We start from the raw sequence: 14,705 nt of genomic DNA on the forward strand, positions 1-14,705 counted from the left end.
TTGTCTCACAAAATTATTAAATTACAAAATTGTTACTTTATTCAATCCAAGTGATATCTACCTCGAAAAAACCTAAATAACAAGTGGTATCTATTTAAAAAAAAAATATGTGAAATCTTTTAATACTGCGCCAATTACAAAGAGAGAATATATATATTATATATATACCTTAACAAAATTATTATTATATCACGAAATTGCGTTACCAAACTCAATCCAAGTGATATATATATTTCAAAAAAATATATGAAATCTTTCTTTAAATTACGCCAACTACAAAGAGAATATATATATTGCTTTGAAAAATAATTGTAGTGCAACTACTCTTAAAAAATAAAACAAAATTGTGTTACCTAACTCAACCCAAGTGGTATGTATCTTTGTATTCCTGAGGATCTTTCTATCAACCCAAGTGGTAGTAGTTTTAATTCTCCTTGATAAAATTATAATATTACAAAGAATCATTTAATCATTTTAATCACAAAGAATTAAAGAGGTAACATTATAAAATAAAAATATTTAATTAAAATAAAATAAATAAATTTTTCTTGTAAAAAACTTGGCGCTGCTTTTTTAATAAAGTCTATCCAGACAAACTTGCATAGGTGCATAAGCATATGCATAAAGAGATGGATTGGTCTATTTCCTTTTGCACATATATCTGAACCAATCAATTTCTTACGCTTATGTTTATGCGCGATGCAAATTTGTCTGGATAGACTTTAAAAAAGCAGCGCCAAGTTTTTTACAAGAAAAATTTATTTATTTTATTTTAATTAAATATTTTTATTTTATAATGTTACCTCTTTAATTCTTTGTGATTAAAATGATTAAATGATTCTTTGTAATATTATAATTTTATCAAGGAGAATTAAAACTACTACCACTTGGGTTGATAGAAAGATCCTCAGGAATACAAAGATACATACCACTTGGGTTGAGTTAGGTAACACAATTTTGTTTTATTTTTTAAGAGTAGTTGCACTACAATTATTTTTCAAAGCAATATATATATTCTCTTTGTAGTTGGCGTAATTTAAAGAAAGATTTCATATATTTTTTTGAAATATATATATCACTTGGATTGAGTTTGGTAACGCAATTTCGTGATATAATAACCTCGAAAAAACCTAAATAACAAGTGGTATCTATTTAAAAAAAAATATGTGAAATCTTTTAATACTGCGCCAATTACAAAGAGAGAATATATATATATATATATACCTTAACAAAATTATTATTATATCACAAAATTGCGTTACCAAACTCAATCCAAGTGATACGTACCAACCTAAGTGGTAGTAGCCTTATTTCTCCTTAACAAAATTATATCACAAAATTACGTTACCTAACTCAACCTAAGTAATGTTATTTCAAAAAAATATATGAAATCTTTAAATTACGCCAACTACAAAAAGAATATATATATTGCTTTGAAAAATAATTGTAGCGCAACTACTCTTAAAAAATAAAACAAAATTGTGTTACCTAACTCAACCCACGTGGTATGTATCTTTGTATTCCTGAGGGTCTTTCTATCAATCTAAGTGGTAGTAGTTTTAATTCTCCTTGATAAAATTATAATATTACAAAGAATCATTTTAATCACAAAGAATTAAAAAGGTAACATTATAAAATAAAAATATTTAATTAAAATAAAATAAATAAATTTTTCTTGTAAAAAACTTGGCGCTGCTTTTTTAAGGTCAATCCAGACAAACTTGCATAGGTGCATAAGCATATGCATAAAGAGATGAATTGGTCTTTATTTCCTTTTGCACATATATATGAACCAATCAATTTCTTACGCTTATGTTTATGCGCGATGTAAATTTGTCTGGATAGACCTTAAAAAAGCAGCGCCAAGTTTTTTACAAGAAAAATTTATTTATTTTATTTTAATTAAATATTTTTATTTTATAATGTTACCTTTTTAATTCTTTGTGATTAAAATGATTCTTTGTAATATTATAATTTTATCAAGGAGAATTAAAACTACTACCACTTAGATTGATAGAAAGACCCTCAGGAATACAAAGATACATACCACGTGGGTTGAGTTAGGTAACACAATTTTGTTTTATTTTTTAAGAGTAGTTGCGCTACAATTATTTTTCAAAGCAATATATATATTCTTTTTGTAGTTGGCGTAATTTAAAGATTTCATATATTTTTTTGAAATAACATTACTTAGGTTGAGTTAGGTAACGCAATTTTGTGATATAATTTTGTTAAGGAGAAATAAGGCTACTACCACTTAGGTTGGTACGTATCACTTGGATTGAGTTTGGTAACGCAATTTTGTGATATAATAATAATTTTGTTAAGGTATATATATATATATATTCTCTCTTTGTAATTGGCGCAGTATTAAAAGATTTCACATATTTTTTTTTAAATAGATACCACTTGTTATTTAGGTTTTTTCGAGGTAGATATCACTTGGATTGAATAAAGTAACAATTTTGTAATTTAATAATTTTGTTAAGAAAAATGAAAGCTACTATCACCTAGGTTAGAATAGATTTTATTTATTTTTGAATTTAAAATTAATGATACTACCACTTGGTTTTTTTTTCGATTAAATAGATACCACTTGTTATTTAGGTTTTTTCGAGGTAGATATCACTTGGATTGAATAAAGTAACAATTTTGTAATTTAATAATTTTGTTAAGAAAAATTAAAGCTACTACCACCTAGGTTAGAATAGATTTTATTTATTTTTGAATTTAAAATTAATGATACTACCACTTGGTTTTTTTTCGAGTATGTGTAACCAGAACGATCTTTACTTATCAATATTAGAGTTGAAACGATTTCAACTAAGATTAATGACTGCAAACGATACAAACAAGTGCACTGGCTTCTCTCTTAAGAGAAGAAACTTCTAAAGATTACAAAACACGGTAGGAAAGATCGTTCTAAACTAATCAACATTTTACTTCTTACTGTATTTTGAACAGCAAATACTATTGTGAACTCGATTATTTGTATTGATTGGTTGTGATACTAATAGACAATGAACAGAGTATCTGAGTAAACGCACAATTTCTGCACCGTCTTCTTCATTCGTTAAGTGTAGATTCATTTTCATTCGATCACCCAAATAGCACCGTACATCTTATGGACGTCCGTTTTACGTCTATTTTACTACCATACGTCCATGGGCATAATAAGATCGTCCAATGTACATCCATATAAGGATGTACATTGGACTAATAAAGAGGGACGTCCAGTGGACATCCATTTGAGATTCCCTTTATATAACTAATTTATGGATATATACTGTACATCCAATGGACATTTGTACATGGACTTATTTTGGATTTATTATATCCATATCTTTTGTCACAAAAATGAGTTTTGTAAGGCATAGCGTTACTTTCCCGTCACGTAAGGCATTTTAACTTTTCCGTCGTCATGTCTATAATAAGTTTATAATAGTATGCGTAGCAGTCTTTTTTTATGGCGTGATCATGTGCGTGCAGATACCATAACGAGTCTTGCGCGGATTGGTCGAGCGCGATCACGTGACTTGATTTGGCGGGCTCGTGCAGGGATGAGCGCGCACGTGCCTTACTCGTGTTACTCGTGTATCGTACCGGCTCACCCTTGGTCTATTGTCCATTTCTGGGCTACTCAGTGGTTTTACCTGCATCACGTTGCTCTCTCGCAGAGAGGCATGCAGGTATACGTACGTACGTAGTGTCAATTGTCACAGTGTAGAATACCAAGTGCGGTGTTTCGAAGAATTACGAACGACTCGTCGGAGATTGATCCGGTTAGCGGTGTCGCGGGTTGTCAAACGGATCGGGACAGACCTAGGTTGTGAGGGTACACGAATACGAAAAAATGTAAGTATATGTATATATGTGTATATATGTATTTAGTAAATAATTTTAGCAGATTTTTATTGTCATAACCTAAAAAGTTAATATTTTATTTTATATGACAATATTACATATTTTTCGGTATCAAAAGAATAGAAGCAGCGTGTAATATTTATTTACTTAATTATCGCAATAATAATTCGCAATTATAATTTTAAAAATAGTGTAGAATACCAAGTGTGGTATACGCGGTGTTTCGAAGAATTACGAAGGACTCGTCGGAGATTGATCCGGTTAGCGGCGTCGCGGGTTGTCGAACGGATCGGGACAGACCTAAAGGTTTTGAGGATACACGGATACGAAAAAATGTAAGTATATGTATATGTATATATTTAGTAAATAATTTTAGCAGATTTTTACTGTCATAACATAAAAAGTTAATATTTTATTTTATATGACAATATTACATATTTTTTGTTATCAAGAAAATAGAAGCAGCGTATAATATTTATTTACTTACTTATCGCAATAATAATTTGCAATTATAATTTAAAAAATAAGACGTATAAATATATTTTATTATGGAAATGTGGTTCGATATTGAGAATCAGCTCGAAAATAACTGTAAGTTCACAAAAAACACATTACTACATTTTTGAAATTAATAATTAATATTTTTAGATGATGTTTTTAATAAGCTAACGAATTTAACAATATCCTAGGCATTTATAATACGTATTTCAGATTTTTATACTATTCATGTATTTGACTTAGTGCATTGACTCAAAATGAGTTCATGATGAATATCTAAAATATGCATCGTAAACTCATTCTTATTTTTCACATTTTTTAGAATAAATGCTCTTAAAAATCTATAAATTAAAATATTTTTTATTTTATATAGTTCTGGAAGACCACACTACTGCGGTAAAGGTTTGCGCAAGGCTAGTACGTGCAGGTTATGCAAGACCACTGGTACGTTGTTCAAGGAAATTTTGAAAATAAGTGAGTATGCCTAAAATTGCCACTAAATATTACAGGCGAGCAAAAGCTAGTACAGATTCTTCGATAAATTTAGTTGAATCTGCTCAAGCTTTTGCTCAATCTTTAAATAATAATGATTTTATAAGAAACGATATGAGTATTAACGAACAATTAAATTGCACTGATTTAGATTATAATAATATTGAATTAGATAATAATGTATTAGAAAGTTTAGAGTCAGATAGTAATACATCTAATAACAATAATTTTATTAATGAAGATTATAATAATATTGAATTAGATAATAATGTATTAGAAAGTTTAGAGTCAGATAGTAATACATCTAATAACAATAATTTTATTAATGAAAAAACTTTGAATAACGAATCAATTCAACCACAGCTTGTTACTTGGGCTTTGAAAAATAAAATTACTCATGTCGCAATCAACGAATTACTAGCTATTTTAAAACCCAAACATGATGAATTACCTTTAGATGCTCGCGTATTAATGAAAACTCCTAGAAAAAATACATTGAAAATTGTTGAACCAGGACACTATTATCATTTTGGTTTGAATAATTGCATTCAGAAATTATCTTCATTTGTAACGTTAAAAAATTTACAACAAATAGAAGTTTACATAAATATTGATGGTTTACCACTTTTTAAAAGTTCGAATCAGCAGTTGTGGCCAATATTATGTAGTTTGGTTGAAAATCATAATAAAGTAGGTGTTGTAGGTATATATTGCGGGGAAAGAAAGCCGGACGATGCAAACGTATTTTTGAAAGATTTTATCGCCGAAGTTATAGATTTATTAACGCATGGTATCATAATAAATAGAGAACACGAAAGATTTAATTATCCATTTAAAATTAAAGGTTTTATTTGCGATACACCTGCTAAGGCGTTTATTAAATTTACGAAGGGTCATACGGGTTATTATTCATGTAGAAAATGTGTTATAGAATGAGATTATATTAACGGTAGAGTTTGTTTCTCGAATTTAAATAAATTCCGTGATAGGACCGATTTTGATTTTAGATCTAAATCTCAAGAAGAACACCACATAAATTCAAAAACTTCAGATCTCGAATTAATCAAACATTTAAATATGATTGATGATTTTCCTGTGGAGCCGATGCATTTAATTGATATAGGTGTTACAAAAAATGTAGTAGTGAATATGTGGTGTTTTGGTAAACCATCAACAAAATTATCTTTTTCAAAAATTTCTCATTTATTAATAAATCAAATTAAAAATATTCCATTAGAATTTAATCGTCATCCGAGGTCATTAGTAGAAAGTAGGAGGTGGAAGGCTACAGAATTTAGACAATTTTTATTATACACAGGTCCTGTTGTTTTAAAATCTGTAATTAATCGTGACAAATATCTCAATTTTATGTCTTTAAATGTAGCCATCACTATTTTATCATCTCCTCATCATGTTAGATATTTAGAGTATGCTAATTCTCTTCTTAATTATTTTATAAAAACTTATATAATCTTGTATGGCAAAGACAATTGTTCAATTAATATTCATAATTTATTACATTTATGCGGTGATGTAAAAAAATTTGGAATTTTACAAGAATACAGTGCCTATCCCTACGAAAATTATATGCAAAAGATAAAAGGATATATTCGTAAAAAAAATAAACCATTACAACAAATAATAAATCGTATATATGAAGAAAATTTTGCGGAATTAAATAAAGAAAATAAATTAAATTCGAAACCCAAATTATTAAATAAACATGATAACGGACCTTTAGATCAATTTCGGTATACTAGTCAGTGGAAAAAAATAGTGTTTTCTAATTTTACTTTGAAAATAAAAGAACCAGATAATTGTTGTACTTTAAATAACGGTGACATTATTTTAATTAAAAATATTGCTAGTAACAATGAAAATACAGTAATAATTGGGAATAAATTTGAATCAAAAAAAGATTTTTATAATGAGCCATGCAAGTCTTCTGATTTAGGCATATATTTAGTAGAAAATGTTGTCAATGATCTTCAAAGTTGGAACATAAATGAAATATCGCATAAATGTATAAGATTACATTTTAAAGATAAATTTGTTATTTTTCCCTTGCTTCATTCCGTCTGATCAAATTTAGATAGATTTTAGAATTTTAATAATTTTATTTTTACATATTAAAAATTTTCAATTTAAGATTATTTAAATTATGTCGATTATATTTTACAATTAAAATTAATAAAATAATAGATAAATCATTCTTGTCTTAAATCAGGTTTAACTTTTCAATATTAAAAAGAAATGATGAATAATGTTCTAAAGAATATTATTATAATATAAAAAGTATTATTCTGAAACTATATATCTGATTGTGAGAATTAAATAAATTTTACGATAAGACAAAAAATCGAGTTTCCCCTCTGTTCGTTAACGGCTTGATTCCGAATACTTGTTGTATAACTGAAATTATTGATTTAAAGTTATGTATTTGAAGTTGCGTACACAATTTGTTAATAATTTGCAGGAAAAAATGGCGAAGACATGGACAGTTGTCATTTTCACGGAAGAAGATAATGTAGAAGCAGTTCCAAGTAATTGGATACACGATAACAAGTGTTACTGGCCATCACTCACATCTGAAAAGTTAAAGGCCGCAATCAAAAATCATAATGAACCCAATGTTTCTTGGCCTTCAAATCCTATTAGGATTTTGCGGAATGGAACTTTCTGTAAATATACTACTTATTGCGTTTTAATGTGTCAATTGACGAAAAATCTATTTATTGCATTGTCGTAACGTTATACTTATTTTGTTGTAGCCAATTATTCCACAGCACAAGAAAAATGTAGCAAGGCAGAATATACATCCGACATAAATTCTGATAGGTCATTTGGAAATAAAAGGAAAGTGACGAAAAAAACTTATGGCTCTTCGTTTGAAGAGAACAATTGTGGTGGCAATCACTGTCAGCCACCAGCCTCCAGGGTAACCTCTGCTCCGTTGACACGTGGTGACAGTAAGCAGGTTAATATTTACGATGTACAAAAAGCATGTTCAAGACATTAAACGCAGCGAGATTCAAGCCATCGGAAAGCAAGAAATTCAGATCGCTTGCGAGTTTCACGAGACGCAAATATCCTAGCAACCACCGTTGTTGATACTCGTCGTCGATTTTCTCGGGTATAAAAGGAGAGCCCAACGCAGAGAAAATTTTGGTAGACTGTGAGCAACTGGCCGTTGCAGTAGAGCTAGCCTCACCACGCCACGCTCCAGTAAAACCCAACACCCTTCTCGGCTCGCCGAGGAAGCGGTGGTCAAGAGCTCGACAGAGCGACGCAGGACTAAGCCTCTCCCTTTGAGCCTCTATGTCAAGAGGAGAAAGGTGATCCTGAGCGACTGTCCTGCAAACGACGCTCGGTCGACTTCCGGTGCTGGACACACGGATCTCTTTCCGAATCCTCCAAGGAAGATTCAGCAACCACCTCCCAGCGCTAGTCGTGCGGAGGAAAAGTCTGCGAGGAAGGTTATCGTGATCGATCCACCCTCTGGTGCCAGTCACCGAAAAGGAAGCTCTCATAGCTCCAAGTTGAGATCACTTCCTCTTCTCGACGATACTCTAACCTCCGGTGCCCAGACACCGACGACCGAAGGTAAAATAGACCTAAGCGCAAAGTCGCTATTCGGCGCAGGACGCTTGGTCAAGCATTCGCCGATTCTTGGCGCCAGTCGATCAACTATCTTAGTTACTCCTAAATCAAAAACCTGTTTCCTTCCAGTAACCTCAAAGCCGAAGGTTGAATTGAAGTCTCTTTTAAAAGAGTTCGAAGTTCCCCGATTTATCTCTCCTCTTCCATCCTCTCCTCGAAGCATCAATGCTAATCCATTAAAGGAACTTGCGGAACGAGCTACACAGACCGAAGAACAACTTCGACCGAAGGTGACACATCGGAGTGTAGCAACACAAACAAAAACTCGAGGAAGAGAAAGAAGAAGGAATAATCGAGGAAAATTCAATCAAATTAAAAATAAAGAAAATGTTTGTTTGAGTTGTAATAAATGTTTGAACTGTGGAAAATATTAAATATGTTCAAATAAAAAGTTCAATGTAAACTGAGTCAAAAATATCTTAGCGTATCCCACATTAAAATAGGAAAGCGATACAATTAACCTAGCGAGCGGCTTAGAATAATAACAAGCAACGTCATAGATTAATATTCCTAAACAATTCATCGACATCAGACGATAATAACAATGTGTCTCCAACTAAATTACCGACTCCACCACGTTTAACAAATGGTTCGTATACATTTATTTATTTGATACATTATAGAAATTTTGTATAACCTGCATCTTATTAATCAAGAAACATGGTAGTATCTGGTCATATTTTTTTAATTTTTAAAATTTTTTTAAAATAAAAGTATAAAATTGAGCTCGTATTATAAATAATTAATAATAGTTAGTTAAATATAGGCCTTTTTTACGAGCATAAAATATAAAAATATTAAATATAAACAATCAACTTTATTTATTTATGTAAATTACATTCTTCGGAGGCGGGACGTTTTGACATTCACTTCTTTTTCTTCAGCCGCATTTCAATTACTGTACGTTGTGATTGCTTGTGACACAAATAATGTTTTTGTCCTACGTACAATTCTTACTATTTTTCAATGAACCAAATTATTTATAAAGATACATGTATTATTTTGTACGTACGAGTTATTGTGCATATGCAGTAATTATTTAAGAACATATGTACTGTAATTATTTATTTATTAAATTAGATTAATAATTTTGAATTCTATCTGTATTAGTATATATGCTCTTAAATTATTAGTGTATATGCAAAATAACTCGTATAATATAATAACACATGCATTTACGCCTATAACTTGGTTTGTTGGACAATTGTGTTGAAAAAATGTGAAATAGTTACCTGAGAAATAAAAGTGGGCTATATTATTTATTTAAAGTTTAAACAATAATATATTACAAAAAGGAATATGTTACAATCCTTAAAAATCTTAAAACCTTTATAACGACGACGACGATGTCCTCACGGTCTCGCCGGCCGTGGAGGAGCGCGCCGTCGCTTGCTCCAAAATATATATATTATTTCCCGAAAGTCAGCAAGATGGTAGCTCGACCAGACAATTCTCTCTATTACGGTAATGGGCGCCAGGTGCGAATACGCGCACCACGTTACTCGAATTCCGACTCTAATAAACGCGAAATATCTCAGGCGTGTGGTCCATACGCGAGACCGCGAGTGGGTCTCGGGTGAAGGGAGGAGAGGGAGCGCAGCGCAATCGACACACAAAAAAATAAACCAATTAATTAACAAATATATTTAATAGGCAAAGAAGTATGGTCTTCCGCAGGATTTCTTATGCGGGACGGTACATTAACGCGACCTTACGCGACGATACCCTCACGCGACACACTACTCTGCAATATTCTAACGCGACACGATACTTTGCGCGAGACGGCACATTGACGCGAGAAGGATACGCTCCTACGGGCGATACAGTTTACTCAAACAATACATTAACACGCGGACGATACTCTACACGGAACGATACGTGAACAACGCAACGACACACGACACGATAACGCGAGCGATACTTTACACAGAACGATACGTGAACAACGCAACGACACACGACACGATAACGCGAGCGATACTTTATACAAAATGACCGCGAATCCCTTCGGATTACGCGAGTCCCCGATTGACCCCGCGATTGACCTCGGCCTTCACGCACGAAGCCTCGCGAGGTCCGCAATACGACAAACACGGTGCCCCGCACGCCGCGACGCGATCACGCGGAGGCCACGCTCCGGCCCCGCGATGATACGGTGCCCGGTCGCGCGATGAGCACCCCGCCTAGAACGGCTCGATTACGCCCGGCGCATCTTCCCGTTCGCGAAACTCCCCCGAATCCTCACAACTATCTCACGAAAATCTCACGACATCTTAAACGCTCCCGGTCTCACAACGATATCACGAAACTAAACGCGTCACAAATCACACGAAACGAGACGACTCAAATTACACGGAAATTACGAAACGCTGACTGTCGGCGGCCGCACTTCCGAATCCCCGAGACGGGCTGTACACTCTCGTCCTCTCGGCCGGGCCCTCCCGCGGTATTTCTCTCGATACGCTAATACGGATACATTCTCGCGGCACAACGCGACTCCCGGGAGGGCCTCGGTATCGCAGCGATCTTACTTGGATGCGTGAGCAGTGGCCTTACAATCTTTTTCGCCGGCAGCCTTCTTCCGGATCGCTCGTAGGGGCTGGGTGGCACCGTTCTCCAGCTCGGTCCGCACGACAGTAATTTCTCTCGATTCTCCTCGTTCCGGCGGGACCACGCTGGGCCCGCGCCTGCGCGCCGGGGGTGCACCACCGCCGATCGCGCGATCGCCGCGCCCGACTTCCGGCGCCTTGCCCAATCGCCGCCTCGCGCGCCTGCCGCGCCCGACTCCTGCTGCGCCCTCCCGGGCGCCTCTCGCAGGCGCCTCCACCTACCGGCGGGTGTTTTAAATCCGCATCGAGTCCGGCTGTCCAGGCCGCGACTCGAGGACCGGTCCGTCGACGACCAGGCTGGACGGGCCATGGCCTGTCGACCGGTGGCGGAATTCCGGTAGTGGTTTCATCGTGGGACGGGGACCTTCGTCGGGGCGTCCCCCTCCTCGGTCCCTCCGTGTCCCGGGCCGTCATCTGTTGTTGCGGGCTACGCGCCCCTCGTGCTAGGCGCTCGCTACCCCGGCTATGGGCCCCAGCGCGGCCCGACCGTCGGCCGACCTTCCTGGGTGAGTTTCTGGCTGGCCACCTGCATAATCCCGCGGTGCGGCTTCACGCCGTTACATTGCTCCTCCTGGCCATCTGCTCCGCACCCTCGCTCCTAACCTGCAATTCTTACAAAAACTTAGCCTATCGAGAGCTCTACGCCTCGCCCGCTCGGGTGGAGGCACCACCCTTGACGCCCACCTCGGCCGAGCTACCATCCGGGCCGGGGACGTGACTAATGTCACGTCACACCTTTTAAAAAATGGTAAGATTTTAGGGATAAAATAAAACAGTAGCGAACAATTAATGAATTCAAAAAACACATTTAAATAGTCGTTTGGTCTTTAATCGTTTTTTCTTCCAGAAAGTACCAGTACTTTTATAAAAACAAAGAAAAGAAAAATAAGCGATGAAGCTACTAATGACAGTGACAGATTACGAAATACTGACAAATTTCGAAAGAACTTATCAAAATCTAATGGTAAATTGTTTTTCGTAATATAGAATTATTAATCACAACTTTTTACAAAATGTAAAAACTTATAACGTATTTTTTTGTACACTTTGTAGATAATAACAAAAATTTAAATAGCAACAAAGATTTTAATAATCAACCATTTATGACAGAGTGTAAATGTTGTCCAGTACATTTGAAAAACAATTGTGGTATGTATATGTTACTCGCAATCGCTGAATTTTCCCATTGCCCGAATTTTTCAACCAACGCGATGTGAGTAAGCTTAAATGTCCACAACGTGTTCTGGGTATTTATTTCGATCTTGGACTAAGCGTTGGAAAACACTCACAACGCGTTGGTTAAAAAATTCGGGCAATGAGCAAATTCGACGATTGCGAGTAACATAGATATTTAATATACAGTTTATTTTCGATAAACTTATTATCAATCTTATTATAAAATAATGAATTTATTTTCGAAATTACTATATGTTTGACAGTTGATTGATAAATATATTAAACTATTTTTCCAGAAAATTACTTTCAAGAAATAATCCACCAACAAAACTTGCTAAAAGCAAGTATGTGGCAGTATGAAGATGCTCAGAAAGAATTAACCACATCTATTAATCGTCTTCTTACGAATAATAGGGAGAATCAAGTGCAGGACCAAGCAACTTCATTTTTCACACTTTTTGATTTTCCTTTACAAAATGAAGAAAATCTAATCCGCGTCGATGAACATCTTAATGACGAAACAAATTTTAACGTTGCGGTAATTTTTTATAATGTCTGTTATTCTCAAATATATGTTACATTTTTATTGCAATGTTACAACATGTACTTTATTAAATAATGAAATTTCAGTTAATATAATTATTTTTATTTTGAATGTTACAGATGAATGAACTTTCAAGAATAGGTGGAAGCTCTGTATATAATTTTACACAAAGAGCTTTGCAGATGTTAATCACAAATGACCTTGCAGCAACCTATAGCTGGCTAGGAAGGCGGACCAAGAAAACGTTTAACAAATTAAAATTAGCGGATTTGATAATTGGTAAATAGCTTTTTAGATTATCTTTTACTTAACGCTTTTTTTTAAAACCATTCTTTCTTTGAAAATTATTATCAAATCACTTGTAATTAATTTTTTCATCAGTCAATTTGGTTTTTAATATCAGGCTTCTTATTGTTATGTAACTTATTTCATATTTTTTATTTAACTTATTTAATAATTAAATTTGAATTAATTATAATTAATTATCAAAAAAGCAAAAATTATACCAAGGAATGATCAAAACGTTGATATAATTATATATAAAATAAAGAATTGAGGAATAAATATAACAAAAAATATAACAAAAAATAAAAAATAAAAAATATAATAAATAAATATAAAAAATAAATTTCTGTAACAATGTGTATTTTATTTCAAATAAATATTCTGAATATTTTTTATCATGTGTTTATATATTACAGGTTCTGTCAAAAGAAGCATTCCAAATTGTACTAACAAAGAGTGCGAAGAAGCTATTAAAAAATGGATACGACGAGCAAAGGAACGTAGCAATAATGAAAAAAAAATTACTGAAGAAAATACTGAAGAAAATACTGAAAAATAAGAATTATGAAAAATAAATTATAGAAAATCGACGACGGGAAGTACTAGACGACTTGCATAAAATAATAGGTGAAGTCGATCCGTTTATTAACAATATACCAAAGAATATAGTTTATAAGAAATATATATATATATACCTTGATAAAATAACAAAATAATATATTGTGTTATACTTTTAAAGTAAAAATAATATATATATGAAGTACATTAAAAATGATATATATTTGTACACAAACACACACAATAAATAAAAAATTAAAATATTTCAGTTCTACAAAATTGTTGTTAACGATTAATTACCTAATTAATTATGAATTATGCATGTATATAATAAGCCAAAATATGTCCAGTAAAGGTTTGAATTTTGTCCATTTAAGATCCATAATTCGTCCATTTAAGATCCATTCATGTCCAATAATGGACGTCTTATGGATGTCCACCAGAGTTGCAAACGGACGTACAGTGGACGTCCCGTGTATGTCCGCTGTACTCGGTATGGACGTCCGTGGACGTACACAACGTCCGGCATGGACGTCCGTTGTATGTACATAGGACGTATTTGTGTTTATTGGGACCGCGCGTCAATCTGAAAAAAAACTGCTCTCTCAAGCCGGTCACCCATCCGAGTATAGTACCGCGCCCACGTTGCTTGACTTTGATGATCAAATGGACAAGTGACGATCCTCTGACGCTTCCTTCTTACCTGTAAGTACTTGTCTACAACATATCTTTAAAGTGTTAAAAAATCTTATGGGTCTTATGACGCGGAAATTTTTTACGGAACGGCACATAATTTATAAAGCAAAACAATAGAAAAATTTAATTGACATCTCTTACAATTAAAAAATTAATATAAAATAATATTTGAAGTAAATATTAAATCAATATTAAATAAATGTTAAATAAATATTTTTTTCATATTATTATTGCAAATAAATAATTAATGTAAAATAAATATTAAATTAATGTCGAATAAATGTTAAATAAATGTTTTTTTTAATCATTATTGCAAATAAAAT

The 14,705-nt window shown here is 33.5% G+C and overlaps 2 protein-coding genes across 2 annotated transcripts; both read left to right on the forward strand.

Annotated features, from left to right (window-relative positions):
* Positions 1–1,348: 1,348 nt before the first annotated feature.
* LOC139776156 (uncharacterized) lies at positions 1,349–8,917 on the forward strand. The gene is made up of 4 exons (XM_071712673.1): positions 1,349–3,855; positions 4,056–4,199; positions 4,736–7,535; positions 7,626–8,917. The coding sequence occupies exon 3, from the start codon at positions 4,843–4,845 to the stop codon at positions 5,788–5,790; it is 948 nt and encodes a 315-aa protein (XP_071568774.1). The 5' UTR covers positions 1,349–3,855; positions 4,056–4,199; positions 4,736–4,842; the 3' UTR covers positions 5,791–7,535; positions 7,626–8,917.
* Positions 8,918–11,657: 2,740 nt separating this feature from the next.
* Positions 11,658–13,959, forward strand: LOC139776157 (uncharacterized). Its single transcript, XM_071712674.1, has 6 exons — positions 11,658–11,871; positions 11,971–12,087; positions 12,177–12,272; positions 12,596–12,837; positions 12,963–13,122; positions 13,545–13,959. Exons 3-6 carry the CDS (start codon positions 12,227–12,229, stop codon positions 13,685–13,687), a joined length of 591 nt encoding a protein of 196 aa, XP_071568775.1. The 5' UTR covers positions 11,658–11,871; positions 11,971–12,087; positions 12,177–12,226; the 3' UTR covers positions 13,688–13,959.
* The last annotated feature ends 746 nt before the right edge of the window (positions 13,960–14,705 follow it).

This window comes from Temnothorax nylanderi, unplaced genomic scaffold (genome assembly GCF_030848795.1).
Source record: "Temnothorax nylanderi isolate EJ_2023f unplaced genomic scaffold, tnyl_v1.0 TNYL_tig0113_pilon, whole genome shotgun sequence".
NCBI lineage: Eukaryota > Metazoa > Arthropoda > Insecta > Hymenoptera > Formicidae > Temnothorax > Temnothorax nylanderi.

Coding starts and splice junctions, on each gene's coding strand:
- LOC139776156 (XM_071712673.1), top strand. CDS start 4,843: ATGCCTAAAATTGCCACTAAATATTACAGGCGAGCAAAAGCTAGTACA.
- LOC139776157 (XM_071712674.1), top strand. CDS start 12,227: ATGACAGAGTGTAAATGTTGTCCAGTACATTTGAAAAACAATTGTG. Junction 12,838..12,962: donor AAACAAATTTTAACGTTGCG/GTAATTTTTTAT, acceptor TGAATGTTACAG/ATGAATGAACTTTCAAGAAT. Junction 13,123..13,544: donor ATTAGCGGATTTGATAATTG/GTAAATAGCTTT, acceptor TATATATTACAG/GTTCTGTCAAAAGAAGCATT.